Below are 18086 nucleotides of genomic sequence, written 5' to 3' on the forward strand. Positions count from 1 at the left end.
TTGCCAAATTTATTTATTAAGTCTAGTATAAATTTTTGATGGAGTCTTTGGGGTTTTCTAAAGTGCCATTTGACCCAGTGATCCCACTTCTAGTAATATACCCTAAGAAGCCTGAAATACCAATCAGAAAGAATATATGTACCCCCATGTTCGTAGCAGCAGTATTTATAATAGCTAAGATCTGGAAACAGCCCAAATGTCCATCAGTAGATGAATGGATAAAAAAGCTGTGGTACATATACACAATGGAGTACTATGCAGTTGTAAGAAAGAAAGATCTCTTATCCTTTGAGACCACATAGAGGGACCTGAAAAGTATTATCCTAAGCGAAACAAGCCAAACAGAGAAAGACAAGTATCATATGATCTCACTTATTTGTGGAATATGATGAACATAACAGTCTGAATGAGAAGAAGCTCATGAGAAGAGTTGAAATGTATAAGAAGAATAAATGTAAGAATGGCTTAAGTGTATATATAGAGGAAAAGATCAACAATGAATCGGTGATGTTAAAGCACCAAACTGTTCTAGAAAATTTAGGCAGCCGTGAGGGTGTACCACCATCCCAGCCCTGAGCCGGTGCCCTGATGTGAGCCTGCAGCCCAGCTAGGCTGGTAGCTCTTCTGTACACAACAAAGGTCATCACATCAGCCTAAAGTTCAGGAGGAAGAAAGACACCAATAGATTCTGATCAGCAGTGGGGACTGGCTCCTCCGAGTCAAAAATCTGGGGGACAGAATACGTACTTGCATGGTCTCTTAATCTGCTGAATACTCATGAACACCCATCTCACGTGCCCTGCCCAGCCCTACCCCTAGATCCAGCCATTATAGGTAGTCTCCTCTCCTGCTCCCAAGATGCTGATCACCTCTGAAGAGACCTGCCCAAGCATGTTGATGGGACCCCTGCACACTCATGAGGCCATTAGCATGCTTAACAAATTTCACCTCATCCTTATGGAGCCTCAGATTCCATCCCCACAGTATCTCTCCCAAACCTTGTCACCATCCTGGAGATCCCTGTCCTACCTCTGGTCCTTCTGTTCTCAATAGACAACCTGCTCTTCTGTCTCAGTGAAAAAGCAGACGCTGTCCTGTGAGAAACCCTTCTACTCTGAATAACACGTATGCTGATATCCTCTTCCAACACCCCTTCTCCCTCTCTTTCCACTGTGTCCCTCATTTTGTCCCTTCTCACTTCACCTCTGCCTGTGGTATCTGTCCTTTCCCCTGTCCTCCTCCCCTCTGCCTACAAAAGTAGGCCAGCCTCCTTCAACCTTTCAAAATGGTTCATACCGTCTTTCTCCTCCCAGCTACTCTCTTCTCTCACACTTCCTTTCATCTACAAACTTCTTTGCAGACACTCCACTGTTCTTCCCATTCACGTCAGCCCGCTGCCCCCTGACCTCCGGTCCATCTCTGGGCAGTGGTCCCTGCTCATTTCTCATTCTCTGTTAGCTCTTCAGCCACAGGCCCTGCTTACCATTCTCTCCCCTTCTGAGTCCCTCCTCCACTGGCTCTGCGAACTCTTGTCCTACATCCCTGTGCCCTCAGGGGCTCTTCTTCCTCCGCTGTCTCTTGTTCTCCAGGATGGTCTTTGGCCTTCTCTACATGTTGTCTCAGGGCTGTGTCACCAACTCCCATGACTTCAACTACAACAGAAATACTGATGGCTACTTAGCATCCACCCATGGCTGGTCCTGGTTCCAGAGGACCAGACCCATAGTATAGGGATCCAGTGGATATCTCAGATGCAGGCATTTCACCCTCAACATGTCCCCAACTAAACTGTTCATTTGATCCCTCAAACTGCTCTTCATCGCTGGATATCACCATCCTCTGAGCTGTCCAAACGAGAGACAGCAGAATGATTGCTGATGCCTCCTCTGTCCCTCCTCGTCTTATCTCTCTTCAGAGTTGTCTGCAGAGTATCCTCTTCTCTCACACTCTGTCTTATCTGTCACGTCCTTCCACACCCTCTACCCCAGCACAAGCACAATGCCTGGCACTCAATAGTTACTTAATAAATAATTGTGAAATGAATGAGTGAATGTCCTTGCCTTAGTCTAGGAGTCTGCATTTCCCACTGCACTATTGCAATAGCTTTCTACCTGCTCTTTTAGTCTTTCTTCCCTTCACTAGAGAGATTTTTCTTTTAAAAAAAGTAATCTCACTTCACTGCCCAAAATCCTCTTGACTGTTCAAGGTCTCTAAAATAGACTTCAAAGACCTTGACATTACATGTAGACCTACCCCAGCCTGGCCACAACCTACTTCTGCAGCCTCACCTCTTATCTTCTCCTCGGTGCAAGGACTCCCTTAGCAGCCTGTGCCTGCTTCTTTCATCACACTGGTCATGCTGTTGTTATCAATGTTTGCTTCAGCCTTTCCCTATAGACATAAGCTGTTCGAAGCCAGGGTCTAGTACCCCAGAGTATACGCAGTGCCTGTCTCAAAACTGTTACCCAATAAATCTCAAAGTTGGGTGAGCAGCTAAATGGATGGAGCATCATCTGCAGGCACAGTCTATTCTTTGGGACTCGTTGAGCACACCATGCACTTATTTACCACCATCTCTGTGCTCATGTTGTATCTTCCTGCTAAGATAGTTTCATCTTCTTTGTCTGCTCTGGCAACAATCCCTCTGTCTTCCAAGTCCGACTCACTGATGACTCCATCTCAGTAGTTTGCAGCACATTTTCCCACCAGGGACACTTAGCTACAACCTCACTTGGTTTCATTAGTACTTTTTTTTACACATCTATTAGAGAATTTATTTTACTATCACAGGTATTTATTCATAGGTATATTTTTTTTCACTGTACTATAAACTCCTCCAGGGAAAAAGAGAAACTACTCTCAGGAACAAATCCCAGCTAGGAGTACAGTGTTTAGTAGGCAAATTGCATGTGTCTAAACCAAAAAACAAAATCATCGTGGGGGGACAGGAATGGAAACAGAAGGAATCCACAAATTAATGGAACTGAACTACATTAGTTTCATGAGTGTTTGTATTACTATTATGTTTTATAACTTACATATATGTTACATGTAATGTTTTACATGTATCAAATATTATGTAACAAAATATGTTTATGTCAGTTTCTTAAATAAGCCTAGAAAGGTGCCCATTGTGTAGGTCAATGGTATATCAAGAGTCCTGAGTAAAAAGATCGTGCTATATTTTGCAAAATGAAAAAGTTCCAGAGATTGGTTGCTTAACAGTAATACTACTGGACTGTATACTTTAAAATGATGGAAATGATCATTTTTATCTTATGTGTCTTTTTACTACAATTAAAAAGAAAAAAATAAGATCTTACAATAAAGTTGCAATTCTCTGCAATCCAACTAATAAACCACACTAAATCAAATCAAATCATCATATTTCTGTTCAAGTAATGGCAAGTATTTTTTTTTTTTTTCAGTTTGTTGGGACAGGATAATGTGCATGAACTCACAGTTCCTCCCTACACAAACAGAGGTCTGGTCTCTTTTCTTTTGTTTGTAATGGCCTTGTGGGTCTCTTATGAACAGTTAGTTTTAAAAGAATTTATGTAGAAGATGGTGTTTAACTCACTATTGAATTTTAACAATAGTTTAGCAAATACACCCCTTAGACATCTTCAGTGACAAATTGCAAAGAATAAAAAAATCAATCAAGAAGTTGATATGCTTTCAATTGAAATGAAAATAAAGTCTTCAGATAATGCTCTCCACACCTTATAGCATTAATTTCAGGGCCAAACAACCAAGCCTAACATCACCAAAGGGATTTACTGACAGTTTGTTTAATAGGAACGTGATTAGTACAAGCAGCTTCTTAGCCTAAACCCGTCATGCTCTTTGAAGTCCTTTCCAGCCTCACCCATTCCCATCTGGCCACTCCTCACCCTGCAGCTGATGAGATGATTTCTCACTAACACACAGAGCCCTGCCAGGGCCTGCCCTCACCTCGGAGTTCTGCAGCCCACGCCCCGCGCCCCGCGCCCAGTGTGTGCTCACTCTCACCTTGCCCTCGGGGCCTCCCGCATTCCGGCCCCGCTGGCCCCACAGTTGCCTTATAACCCACCCACCACATCTTCATGCCTGTTGGGTGAACTGGAAAGGGGTGAACTATCATTAAGGACAAATGGGTTCACATAGAGATCTTCCTCAGTAAATCCTTTGAACCTTCATTTCCTCACATGAAAAAATAGGTAATTGGGATCATATTGTCTCTAAGGTTACTTCTTTCTATCCTTACCGCTGAATCTCTTCCCCTTCGAGATTCCCTGGCCTGTTGTTCTCAAACCTGGTTACACATCAGAACCACCAGAGGATTATATGATGCAAGTAATCAGGGGCAACATTGACAAACTATGTCCACAAAACAGTAGTAGCTATAATGTGAATAGGTACACTTTCAAACAAAGGGTATTTAGACAATATGTTTGAAAGACGCCATTAAACTCAGTCTCTACTGCAGGACTTCTCCGAGCCTTTAGTAAAATAGTTTCATCGTGAATCTCTAAACTTAATTTGACCCTGGCACCCTTCTTTGGCCTATCCCTACCGCCACCTACTGACATACTGACATCTGGAAGGACACTAGCATTGTGCCAAGAACTGTGTGGAAGACATAACCCTAGAGAATGTTGAAGTAGTTGATTCCTGAGTTCTGAGGTGCCACCTCTTTCCTGCCTTCCTCGAAGGCTGTGCCGTTGCCAACAAGCTGGAACATCCTGTGAACAATATCAACACATCCTGTTCCCTGTGTGCCCTGCTCAGCTCCCCCGGGCACTGCCAATGGCTGGCACCACCTTGCCTATAGCCCAGGCAGACCAGCTGGGCTTCCCCCATCTACTCATAAGTTTGTTCCTCCTCCAAGCCAGGGAATCGGAATCCGTGGATTTTTTTTCCACTGTCTCAGAGTTTTGCAGGGCCTCTGACATACACGCTATCTAATGGAGACTATGCATAGCTATTCCTTTAAATTACCGTGCAAATCACTGAGGCTTTATCAACTCATGTGAACATTCCTGCCACTACTCTCACTTCGGTTTTGGGTGAACTTGGCCTTTTAAATATAGTCCCAGTCTTAAGGAAGATGAGATGAGAGGCCAAAAATTATTTAAACTTTGAGTTCCAAATACACACCCCCCCCAAAAAAAAAAAAACAAAACAGTAAGCTCATATCTTTGAAAATTTCTTGTGCTACATTCTAGATCAACACCCTTGGTGTTAGTCTTTGATAAACTACGGTGTAACATCACTGCATTCATGCAGTCCTTGGCCAGCATTAACCTACCCTAATCAGCTATGAGGTTTCTGTTATGTTATACTGTTTGTATAGTAGTAAGATTCATTATCCGCCATCAGCCAGAATCTCATACTTCGTAGGCATTTCCACGTTTAGTCACCGATCTTCCCTTGGTGTCTTGATTTTAATTAGAAGTATATTTATTATGAGGACTAAGGATCAGAATGGAAGTCTAGAATTTAAAACCATGAGAGCAAGCATCCCCTTCTATCTGAGACATCAAAGCCCTCGTTAGATGGCTTTTCAGATCTCCATTGGCCTGTCTTCTGTTCACAGTTCTGTTCTGATGGCTCCTCCTCCCACAGAACCTATGAAGCCAGGGAGGCAGCAGAGGAGCTGGTGTTAAGAGATCAACTTAGAAGTCCCATGAAAAACAGTGTTTTAAATCAGACTCTAAATATCTCCAGCAATCTAAATACATTTATTTGAGCTAACCCCTCGAAGCATGCAAGAGGTAGCCGTTGTATTGGGTAACCATAATAGGTATAGTTAACCATAAGAGGTAACCATAATCTTGTTGGGGTTCTGTACAATACAAGCTGAGAAGGTCACAGTTTGGAAGTGTTTAGGAATCTTGAGAAGGAAACTTGAATCCTCTCTGGCAGGTTGGCCCTCAACCCAGTCCTCATAGGATTCCCATAAGTAAATGCAAACTACACATGTGCTCATAATCCGACATTACCAAAAACCCAAAGAGGAGGATTATTGAGGCTCCTTGGGAATTTACTATACATGGAAAGCAAAGAAGACCAGAAATCACATCAGGAAGTCAGGCCCTGCCAACGGTCTCTCATTTCATGTCTCCAAAGTAAACGAGAGCTGTTAAGTAGCAGATACACCAAAAATTCTCTAAACACCACAATTTCTCCTATGAAATGAAGGCTGATCCTAAAAAGATCATTGCATATGGAATTTCAGCCCCATGAAAATAACCAGACTAATGGGGGACAGAGGTTCAGAGCAGAACATTCAAAACTATGCGGGGATCGAACCCACAACAATACGCTTGTAAAAAGTAAGAATAAACTCAAAATTCCCACCATTTGAAGCATCTTACATTTTCATTAAAATAATGCTACAGTAAACACAGCACTTTTCCTTGAGTTTTGAAGAAATAAACACATGAAGTTTCCCGGTTACGATACGATGGAGCGCTGCGGCTCCGAGTTACGGAGACAGGACGGAAGGAGGACATTCTTAGATCGAAGCGTCACGACCACGGAGGTGGACGGCTGTGACTCATTGTCTTGTTATTCCTCTGCACCGGCTTAAAATAGAAATCCAGCTTTTGTTGTTTTGCCAAGTTTCTCTTTTCATAACAAAAAAAAGCTATTTGTATGGTTCCAAATAAGATCAAATGCCACGAGAGTACTCTTCTGCTGTCGTCAGCATTATGGCCTCTTCTTTAACCCATAGTGCGTGCGTCTGATCCTATTTATTTATTTATTTTTATTCATTTTAGAGAGGGGGAGGGAGGAGAGATTTGTTCCATTTGATTCTTGTATGTGCCCTGACTGGGGATTGAACCCACAACCTTAGTGATCAGGACGATGCTATAACCAACTAAGCTATCCTGCCAGGGCCTTCTGATCCCCTGTAAGCAGATGATGGCTCCCATGAGTTCACTGGCCTTTCCTTTGGCTCTGCGGTGTGGTCTCTGATGAAGCTCAGCGTGGGTTCTTCTACTCCTGTCTCTCTCACCTTTTCACAAGCTCCTCCTCCGCAAGCTTAGGGCTTTCCTCCTTCATTCAGCCTCTGGATTCTTGTAACCAGGACACACACTTGCGGTGAGGATGCTGTAGGAAATGCTTTCATGGAGAAAAATACACGGCTCAGGAGTGTGACCTGTATTTGCATTGCACGAGGGTACACGGAAGTGAGAACGCAGAAGGGGTGTGCACGGGGTTCGTGTATTGCTCCCAGGTCAGTGCCCGCTGGGCAGCATGTTCCCGTTCACCTGGGATCACTCGGTGGCACCAAGTAGAATCTCCTCACTCTTCAAAATGGTTAATGTTATGTCATGTGAATTTTACCACAACTGAAGAACTGAAATATATGTATCATCTTCTTTAACTCACAAAAAATCGTATTTTGAGCTAATATGATTTCATATTTGAGTGATTTGATTACCCAGTTTATTTACTACAGCTGAGCAAATTCACATATTACATACCTGTGTTGTAACCAAAAAGACTATAGGTATTGTTTTCAAATTTTCAGGAAGCCTTTTTAGAAATTTAGTTTGGGACACAAAGCTGGGAAGTGAATTCTTGAATGACGGGACAAGTGAACTTACTTGGAGGCTGGGGTTAGGGGACAGAACGGGGTATAGGTTGTGTCCATGAAGTACTGTCAGTAACCATGAGCCCAGCCCACGACGTAACGAGATCCCCACGAGGCATCCCCGTGTCACAGCGCACTCTTAGCCGTAGGGACTGTTAGCATGTCAGTTACTAAGGAAACATGTAAATGGAAGTGTTCACTTTAAGAGCCAGGGAAGTTTAGAATAATCCAAAATGCTTTCTTTACCTTTTCCTTTGTGAGAATGCATACTCGTTCATTCCAGAACTAGTGGTTGAGCAATAAGCTCTGGCTACATGTCAGGAGATGAAAGCTGACTAAGTATGTCCCAATGGAGTTCAGTGAGTTCATTGCCAACGGTACAGACAATGAAAGATAAGATCTGTGTCCCTGCCCTGGCCTGTGTGGCTCAGTTGGTTGAGCGTCGTCCCGTGCACTGAAAGGTTGCCGATTCAATTCCTGGTCAGGACACATGCCCCTGGTTGTGGGCTTGATCCCTAGTAGGGGGCATGCAGGAGGCAGCCGATCGATGTTACCCTGTCACATTGATGTTTCTCTCTCCCTTACCCTTCCTCTCTCTCTAAAATCAATGTTTTAAAAATCTTTTTTTAAAAAGCATCTGTGGCCCTAACTCCCAGGCCACCATCCACCTGGGATTGCTTCAGGGCTGGATGCAGAAATCCAGGCCAGCTCTTCCCACCAATGAGCACAAACATGTGCAAGCAAGAGAATGCCTGCAAATAGCGTGGAGAGTGTCCTCCAGGGATAGTTCTATGTCTCCCCCCAGAGGGACACACGGGCAATGAAGACCCTATGGTTCCTGACAATGCAGCAGAGACAGCGTAATTTTTAGACTGAAACATTTTCAAAGCTGATGTTTCTAATCAGCCATAAGCAACTCTCAGTGCCTGACTTAAAGCAAAACATACTCCCACATTGTGATGGCGGCCAGCCTTGTTAGAAATCAGCTAATTCATAGCTCTCAACGTGTGGTCCACGGACATCAGTGTGAGCATTATTTGGGAACATGCTAGAAATGCAAAGACCCCGCCCCAGACCTACTAATGAGAAATTCAGGGATGCAGCCCAGGAATCTGTGTTTTAAAAAACCCTCCACACAACTCTGACACTCGATAAAGTTTAAAGCTACTGAAATAATTCAAATTAGAGGACCAGTGCCTTATTTTGTTCGTAGAGTAGTTATCTTAAACGGATCTCTTGGACTTAGTAACTGACCGATGCCTTCTATGTAGGGGAGCTTGCTGGAGATACCCTTATCCAGCTCAGGCAAAAAGGACACAGACACCAAATACAATTTAAGAAAAAAGGGGCCCTGTTTTGTCCCACTTCTCATGCCGTAAGATGAGCATCTTTCTAAAATGAGCTCCTACAGCCCTGGCCGGTTTGGCTCAGCGGTTAGAGCGTCCGCCTGTGGTCCAGAGAGGCCCAGGTTCGGTTCCCGCTAAGGGCATGTACCTCGGTTGCAGTTTGTCCCCAGCCCTGGTTAGTCGTGCTGGTGGCAGCCACTCGATGTGTCCCTTTCACATCAATGTTTCCCTCTCTCTCTCTTCCTCTCTCTCCCTCCCACTCTGTACAAAAAATGGAAAAATGTCCTCGGATGAGGATTAAAAAAATAAATAAAAAATAAAATGAGCTCCTACAGCTTAGCCTACAGTCAGCTGTTGTCACTGAGTGAAGAGACGGGAAACCTAAGAAAGAGAAATGTGAAGTTGTGATGATGGAGACAGAGCAGGGGGAATAGCCAGGCCTAGTGTCTGTCTGCCATTCCTCAGGCAGCATGTTGCCCTCACTGGCACCTTTAAATGGACTGTCCAGTGAGCCAATGTGGCTATCACTTGGGGGTAGGATGAGGTGCCCGTGTTAAAAACTGGGTAGACTGCATTCTGCATTGGGTAGACTGCATTCTGCATTCCATTGCAGCAGAGTTAGCAAAAACAAACAAAGTGGCAAGGATCAAAATGTTCAAACTAGGGCCTGGCCACTGTGGCTCAGTGGATTGAGCGCAGTCCAATGGACTGAGGGGTCCCGGTTCAATTCCCAGTCAGGGCACATGCCCAGGTTGTGGGCTCGATCCCCAGTGGGGGGCATGCAGGAGGCAGTCAATCGATGTTTCTATCTCTCTCTCTCCCTTCCCCCCTCTCTCTAAAAAATCAGTAAATATGTATATATATGTGTGTGTGAATATATATATATTTTAAAAACATACATACTTGGAGCTGCGTTTGGATATTTCCGGAGAAGTAGAAACAAACAAAATAAACTTACCAGGTGCTTTATTTCACCCAATGTTTTATAAAATAAATTTTAAGAAAGAGCTTTATGGAGACCTGAACAGTTGAACTTGACTTGTAAAACCGGAGTAAAGTTCCCATCTGTCAAACAGGACCTGGGCATATGCGACCTTTCTACTGTATTCATGCCAGGCTAACTAGATCTCCATATCTCCCATCATGACCACTTCCAACAGCCAAACTCAGGGGTGTACAAAAAAACTTGATTTTGTTTTGATGTGCTGTTGCCAGTAAGATTTCAATTGAATAAGATTCTACCTGATCTTTTCTGGCTTTCTTTCCTCTACCCATACAAAGTCTTTGTCAGATCTGGCCCCATCTCATGTCTACCTAAACAAAGATGCATAAAATCAGAACTAAAATCATGGGTAAGTGAGGAGAGGAGGCATATCTCCCTATGCACAGCAAAGACGGTTTCAAGAAAAGTTCAGGTAGCAAAGAAACACAAATAGAATTCAGAAGTTTCGCATTCCACCTCATTTTTCTTGCCCTCTTTTACTTCACCAACCCACCCATTAATGCCAAAGAGACTCTAAGCATTCGCCAAAGAGGCAGATGGTCACCTCTGCCCATCCACAGCATTGAAGCTAAAAATGTCAGTAGGTGGAGGAGACATGAAAAATGTCTCCAGATTTACTCCCCAGTACTGTCATTTGGTTATACCATGTTGAGCTGATAAATATGTTTGTTGAGGAATTTTCCTTTTAAACATTGTATTAAGGATTTCTTCAAGCTTATCCATCTTTTATGTGTTCCTTCTAATGAGGAAGGAGCCAAAGAGCCCGCCCACAACCAAGAGGAAGCTCCTAGAACCTTCTGAGAAGGGAGTGGGCCAAACCGAGCCTAAGTTTGGTAGTGCCCTGTGGATTCTGGTTTGCATTCTTGTTGGAAATACTTTCTAGTCATACTCGCTGGAAGAATTATGCGAATAATCTTTTAATTACAAATAAGAATGCTATTTAAAAAAAAAACACTGGGTTACCTGAGACCCCATAAACAGGACCTTGCTTGTCCTATGAGGTCACAGGAGACTTCCCAGGGGAGGTGTACTTACTGGTGATCTACCTAATGGATAGGTGTTGACCAGGGTGTGTGCAGATAAAACAGGAAGGGATAGAAAGCATTTAGGAAGAAGGTGCTACATGTGAGAAGGAGCAGGGTGCATGGAAGGAGCAAGGTGACGCAGAGGCTGGAGCACAGAGAGTGAAGGGAGAGTACAGCGGGGTGAGGTGGAGAGGGGGTGGCCACATCCTGCAGGCCCGTGGGGGTGGGGCAGCTAGCCTTTATCCCTGAGCCCTGGGCCACTCCGTGCACAGGAGGCTGCAGCAGTGCTGGGGGCTTGAGGGAAACGCAGGCTGCTTCCCACCTGCTCTTCCAGGCGACACGTGGGCTATGGCCCTGGGTGGCGGGGGGTAAGGTGGAGAGGCCTGGCATGTCCCTGTGCCCAGGTCACTTCTGTATGCTGGTCTGGGCAGGAGGGTTTGCTCCCTTGCAGACAGTCCCTCCAGCTTCAAGGCTTGGAATGATCATCTCAAGGTTTCAAATGAGCCTATCTAGATCACACTTTGAAACACTCTCCTGCCAGCCTATGGGCGAGCTGCTCCCTGCCCCCAGTAGCAGACGGTGATGGGGGTGAGGAGGTGAAGGGGTGGGGCTCAAAGCATTAGGGAGAGTTCTTTCTCATTCCTGCTTAATAGAGCCAGACACCCAACCAATGAGACCAGGTTGGAGGTGCCTCAATCCTATTTATCTGAACATGGTAGCATTTTTCCAGAAGCTCAGATGGCCAACTTACGGGGTGTCAGCATGGAATCTAGATTATAAATTAATCCACTTCTGATTAATACTAAATTGAGTATTTGGGCACTGTGTTTTGCTGTATGTAGAAGTCAATAAATACCCAGTAAGTTACCTTGAATGGCAACCCACAGATGGGCTGGTCTGAGCGGTGGACCACTTGGTGTTGCCCTTCCTCACAGTCGGCACATGCCTACACATATGGGGTGAAACATATTGCTGCTGACCCCTCTTAGTCCCTGGCACACCCAGGCGCCCTGGCCACTGTCTGAACACCGGCCTCCTGTCTCGCTCATTGACGAAGCTCTGGCCTCTCGGAGGCTCCATCTGGAAATGACCATACATAGCCATTTAGTATGTACGGGTGTCAAGTGAAACCTTTGTTAAAGATGTTATAAAGCCCTGGCCGGTTTGGCTCAGCGGTTAGAACGTCAGCCTGTGATCCAGAGAGACCTGGGTTCAGTTCCCGCTAAAGGCACGTACCTCAGTTGCAGTTTGTCCCCGGACCCGGTTGGGTCATGCAGGTGGCAGCCACTCAATGTGTCCCTTTCATGTCAATATTTCTCTCTCTCTCTCCCTCCCCACTCTATCTGAACAAAAATGGAAAAATGTCCTTGGGTGAGGATAAAAAAAAAAAAGATATACTAAAGACAAGACACTGAGACTGTAAGAAAGGGAAAGGAGAATAATAACAATAGCATGCACCATCAATTGAGCACCCACTGCATACCAGATATTTTACAAACATCACTGCTCATCACAACTCAATTTCGGCAAGATTAATGCAACTGTTTCCATTTGACAGATGAGGACAGTGGAGCTCAGGGAGGTTCAGGGACTTGTCAAATCCTCACAGTAAGAAAAAGACAGGGCTGGGGTTCCTCTGACAACTCCACTGTGCTGCCATGCAGCAAGGGAGGGAGCTGGTAGCCCTGTATAGACAGAAGCTCAGCTGCTCTGCACCAAAACACCACATACCCAGGGTCCTTCCCATGCACACTGCCCACAGCATCCTTGTCACCATCTGTCTGTCTTCCCAAATATCCTGCTTCCGCTCACTCCCCTCCCTAACCCTGCCCAAAAAGGAGAGACACATTCTAGATCATTGTCCCCAGCACCTCACCCCTCCCTCCCATTCCCAGGCATTTCCTGTTTTTAAATCACCAGTGCCTCTGGGATGATAGGAAATCAGTGCTGGGCAGCAATGGCCCTCCTCCGAGATTGCCTTAAGGAATTGGAGCCAGTGCTGAGTGGGTGAGCAAAATCATGGCTTCAGTGCTTCCCAGAAGCCTTCAGCAGGCTTCCCACAAGGGCCAGGAAGTGGAGGCAGATGAAATGATGGTTTGAAACCCCTGGAGGCCTGAGCCTCTGCCTCTTAATTAATTGAATAGTGTCCTTTTAGATGATTGGACTCCCAGTCCCCTGGCTGGTGTTCACAGAGCCTCAAGTCAGAAGCCTGTCTCAGCATACAAAGATGACATCACAGAGAATGGTTGCCTGGACGATAACAGTGGGAATCAGAGCCCAAATGAGATCCCGGAATAATTATTAAGTCAAAGGAGATGTGTGCTTAGTAGGGAAGAGCTTGATGCCTGGTATGCAGTCTGCCATGCAGGCAGGAAAGCCCTCCAACTAGAAGATTAAGGAACTGGTCCAGTGGGCAATGCCCAAGCACGCATCCACAAGTGGTCCACACTAACCCTGACGCTAAGATATCAAAAGATACCTGGAGAGCTTCATATTTACCAGACTCCCCTAAGGAAAAGGACTGTATGTAGGGGACCCAAAGTCCAATAATGAGCTTCAGATGAGAGGAGGGAGCCATCAAAGGACATGGTAGAGTCACAGTAGATACTGGCCAAACTGCCTTGTAAAAAACGAAATCTAATTAATTGCAAGGGCTTTCCTTTATGAATGGGGTGTGCAAACTGAGGACAAGAGTAAGGAGAGGTTGCTTACTGCCACCCAGCTGTCCTCCTTCCCTGTCCTCCCATGTGTCACTCGTCATCTTGTTGGTTGGAAGGGGCTCCCAACTGCTCCCCACCAGAGTGTCCACATGTCTCTCTTCAGCCCCAGTGATAGGGCAACTGCAGAATACAGTCTTATAATGTTGTTATATAGATCTTTGAACCCCTTAAATTTCAGAGCCCTGAAAAAAATCCCTGGTTACCCCTTCTTTACTTCCCACTGTTGGAAATCAGTCTGCCTCACCATCACACTCTACACCCTCTCTTGATGGCTACCACTTGGGGCCAGTGACAGTTAACAGGACTACCAACAGCTTGAGTGTGGTCCACACAAGACTCATCTCTGCAACACCATCTTAACCTCTGTTGTTTACAGTTGTTTGTTAAATATATAGCTGTTCAGACGGATGGATGAGTGATTTCATGCATGAATGACTGAATGAATAAATGAGTGAATAAATTTGCAAGATAGCTACCTGGGGTAAGAGAGGAAACTCTTACCTGTGAAACATTTGTTCTTTATACAAAACTACAACAGACACAATTGAGAATGGAACTCTCAGCCTAGACCATGCTGTAACTAACTGAGCTATTCTGCCCAGAAAGACGTATCATGGCATTGATTAAGCCTGCCTGGGTTGGGCCTAGTACTATGGTAATTATGGCCACACTACCAAGGCACCTCCTGAGAGCTTGCCTCTTGGAAAGAAGATGCCTGAAGATTTCCACTGACGTGTTCTTTTTTTTTTCTTTACAGATTATCAAGGAGATCCCTCCACCCCCTGTTGAGGAAAGTGAGGTGAGTGACCGAGCAAGGTGTAGCCAGATGGACGGGGTGGTGGAATGGGGCAGAGGGCTGAATGGGCTGGCCTGAGACTCTGGCCCCTGCAAAGCAGAGCTAAGTCCGGCCCAGGCTCCCAGCGCATATGAAGCAGCATGGCGGGGAGGTCTTTGGCTCTTTCCTGATCAAAGATGAACAGGAATTAAATGAATCCGGCAGTTACAGACAGGTGGTTTCAGAAGGTGTTCTCCTAGCAAAGATAAAATGTGAGATGCAACCATAAACATTTTTATCAGTTCAGTTGTTTGGAGCTCCAGGTACTGATTTTTCCTCTAAAAGAGACACTTTAGAGACCTCTCCTCCCTGCAGAGATATATGCTTTATGTGTGCAGATCAGGGAAAATCAGTGATTCTAGGAACAGCCTGATGAAGCGTTCTTTAATTTAAAACAATGTTACCTAAAGATTTGCCAGAAAGTAATGAAAATATGTTGTAAGGGGATATGCTAATGTCCTGGTGTTGCTCTCAAATCCTCTTCATTTGAAGGAAGAACAGTATCTTAGACTCCACCATATGCTGGCCAGTGAGCAGTTTTCCTGGGGTAGAAAAGAGTGGAGGCATTAAAGGCTGATGGCGAGGAGCATCCAGGGGCAGGAGAGCCTGGCCAGGGGCCTTTCTGGTCCTCTTGTCACTCCTGGGAGAGCTGGCCCCACTGGACGCAACACTCACCAATTTAGAAACCAGGATACAGATGAAAAACACAGTGAGACCAAAAGTTATATTGATGAAGTTTCTAGTTCATTGTCCTCAATCCCTAAGGACAATGGGTTGTGTGCAAACCGAGCACCACGCCCTCATCATTCCTCTTCCCAATGCCTTTGTCAAGTTTCCTACATACAGAAAGAATAATGATTAAATTTAAAATTCCATGTGGCTCTTATATCCTGAACCATATGCATGTAATCCAAGGGATTTAATAGCTGCCATCAATTAAAGCACATCTTGTTGGAATGCTAACTTCCTGCCCAGAAATCAGGGGAGGAAATTACATTGCTGTGGAAAGAAGAGGGAGGGGAGGGAAAAAACCTTCTTTACATCCACAAGAGCCTTTGCCTAATCCTTCTCGAGAAAGCACCGTGCTTAGTTCTACAGGTTCCAGTTTGGCTGTGTTTCCATTGTGTGCAGCTGTCTCTTACACTTCCAGAAAAAAACTGGGTCAAGAAACTCTCTTGGTGAGGTTCTGTTTGCCCTGAGGGAAGGGTCCCCCCCCTCACTATGTCCTATGGGAGTTGTTGCCCTTTCTTCTGGTGCTGGCTCTTTGGGAGGTGATGTGGCAGCTATTGTGGCCGAAATACGTTGGGGGGGGTATGGCTTACCCCAGACCCCAGCATCTAGCACAGGACTGCACACACACAACAGCTCAGTAAGTGTGTGTAGAATGAACTATTATACTCAACAACACAATGTTTGGGGGCTGGGGGGTGGGGGGGAGAAGCTCAAACCAGAAAAATACCAAGAAGGAATAGCTGAAAGCAAGAAAAGTAGTCAAGTTTTTCCAGTTTCATCTAATGTTCTTAGAGAAGTTTCACCTAAAGAAAACAGAACTGGTTTCTGAAACAGAATGGCAATCTGGGGATGCTTGGGGGTTAGACCTAAACGAGCTTCCCTGCTGGTAGGGTGGGCTGCAGGTACTCTGTCCCTTAGCGTGTGCCTTGGCCGTGGGGGTCCCCTGGCCCCAGGAGCTGAGCAGCCCTGTCTTCTTCCTAATGTGTTTTGGCAGAAAATAATAAAGAAATCCCACAGAAACAGATAATGTAACTTAGCCCACACAGAGTATTTTATACATTGCCCCGAAAATCATAGTCTAAATCTAGACAAGCTTCTCCACTCCAGCTCCCTGGGTTCAAATCCCACCCATCCTTCAAGCACAGCTCATATATGCTACTATCTCTATAAGCCACACTGTAATTCCTTCCATCAAGGCTCGTTTCTCATTTCTCCCGTCTCTGCATTCCCAAGGTGTTTCATTGACTCTTCCTTCTGCGTCAAAGTTTAAGACCATTCGCTACTTAAAGATCAAGACCTATATCTAATTAATCTTTGACTTATCCCCAAAGAGCTTAACATGTTGTATAACACTCAATTACTAGCTATATGAAGTCACACATTCTCTGCCATTCATATATATGAACATGTTAAATATCGGTTATTTCAACTTTCATCAGATCTATTAGCATCGTATCCCAAGGGAAGAATAGCTACTATTTAAACAACTAACCTTCAAGAATGAACACAACTTTATAATGCACTCACGGTGATCCTCTTTATAGGGAATATCAGTGTGCATGATATAAAAAGTCATGACTTTTTGAGATTCCATGCAACCAACAGTTATCCTTCTCTATAAAGGGAGACAAAGGAAAATTACTTGAAATTTTGAGATCTCAACAAAAGCAAGGAAGCTCAGTTTTAACAACTCAGAGGGCTGTTTCTTCTCTAATTGGCAGCAAAGTGAGGATTCCTTACTAAGTCTCTCATTACTCCAAATAGTTGGCAGTTTATGGGAGAATTCAGTAATGAAGTACTTCAGCTGCTGGTTTATTCTAAGTAGAGTCATCGTCCATGGATTTCCTGACTCTGTGAGAGGGAGAGGATGTGTATTGAAGGCACTGGCACTGGGTAGGGCATCCCTTTAACAATAAGCACCTACCTTTGAATGATGAACTTATTTCCAGGTTTATTATCATGCTTACTGATCCTAACAATTTCTTCGAGGCAAGAATGTTTTAGATGAAAGTAACTGAGTGATGGAAAAATTATACAAGTTGTCTAGAAGCGAGCAGCAGTCCTGGTGCCCCTCACAGCTGTGTCTACACAACCACAGTAGCCTCCCACTCGGAGGGGTGAAGGGCCAGGCTACCTCCAGTGGACATCAACTGTACACTGATACACACACACGTGTACATGCCAAACAAGTCCGAGAACAGGCCCAGACTTCAGCATTCAATATTTCAATAGTTAAAAGAAGATACATTGCTTCTAAAAAAAAAAAACCAATAAACACACCATTCTTTACTGAAGAATGCAGGAAAATTGTTGCATCATGCTTAGTCATGTGTGCCTGTGGGCAGGTATGATGGTGCTATGACATGTTGGGCAGCTCAGACAGGGACATCTTAGGTCATTTGGAATTTTTGTATTTACAAACATAAGTGTTGCTGGATTTTTCAGTTTATTAATTCCTAGGAATTAATCTCCAAGACTGAGCATGAGGGTGACTTCCCTGGCTAATCCCCAAAGCCTTCAGATGAGACAGACAGCCAGTTCTAGTTTAGGTTCGGCCCTTCAGAGCCTCCTGGGATTAAGGGTTTCTGTGGCCTTTGTCCTTTACTTACTTCATGTCATCGCCCTCACAACTTACTCCTCTATAAATGTAAACGACCACGTTGACAGCTGCATTCTCTTACTTTTTCTAAAATATAGCACTGTGCTGGCCCAGGGGCCTCAGCTGCGGTGGCTGGAGTGAGTGAATGGAGAAATGGACAAATAAAGGGTCCTTGTTCAAGGCTATCGGGGCGTATCAGAAGGATTAAAGATGTGTTACAGTTCACTGAAATTTTAAATTA

At 44.7% G+C, this 18086-nt stretch overlaps 1 protein-coding gene across 1 annotated transcript in view; it reads left to right on the forward strand.

Annotated features, from left to right (window-relative positions):
* Positions 1–18086, forward strand: part of ANTXR1 (ANTXR cell adhesion molecule 1) — a 228112-nt gene that overhangs the window by 140872 nt on the left and 69154 nt on the right. The window contains exon 14 of the mRNA XM_036263300.1: positions 14437–14478. Coding sequence (XP_036119193.1) covers positions 14437–14478 — 42 coding nt within the window. The remainder of the gene's footprint in view (positions 1–14436; positions 14479–18086) is intronic.

This window comes from Molossus molossus, unplaced genomic scaffold (assembly GCF_014108415.1).
Source record: "Molossus molossus isolate mMolMol1 unplaced genomic scaffold, mMolMol1.p scaffold_m16_p_15, whole genome shotgun sequence".
Taxonomy (NCBI): Eukaryota; Metazoa; Chordata; class Mammalia; order Chiroptera; family Molossidae; genus Molossus; species Molossus molossus.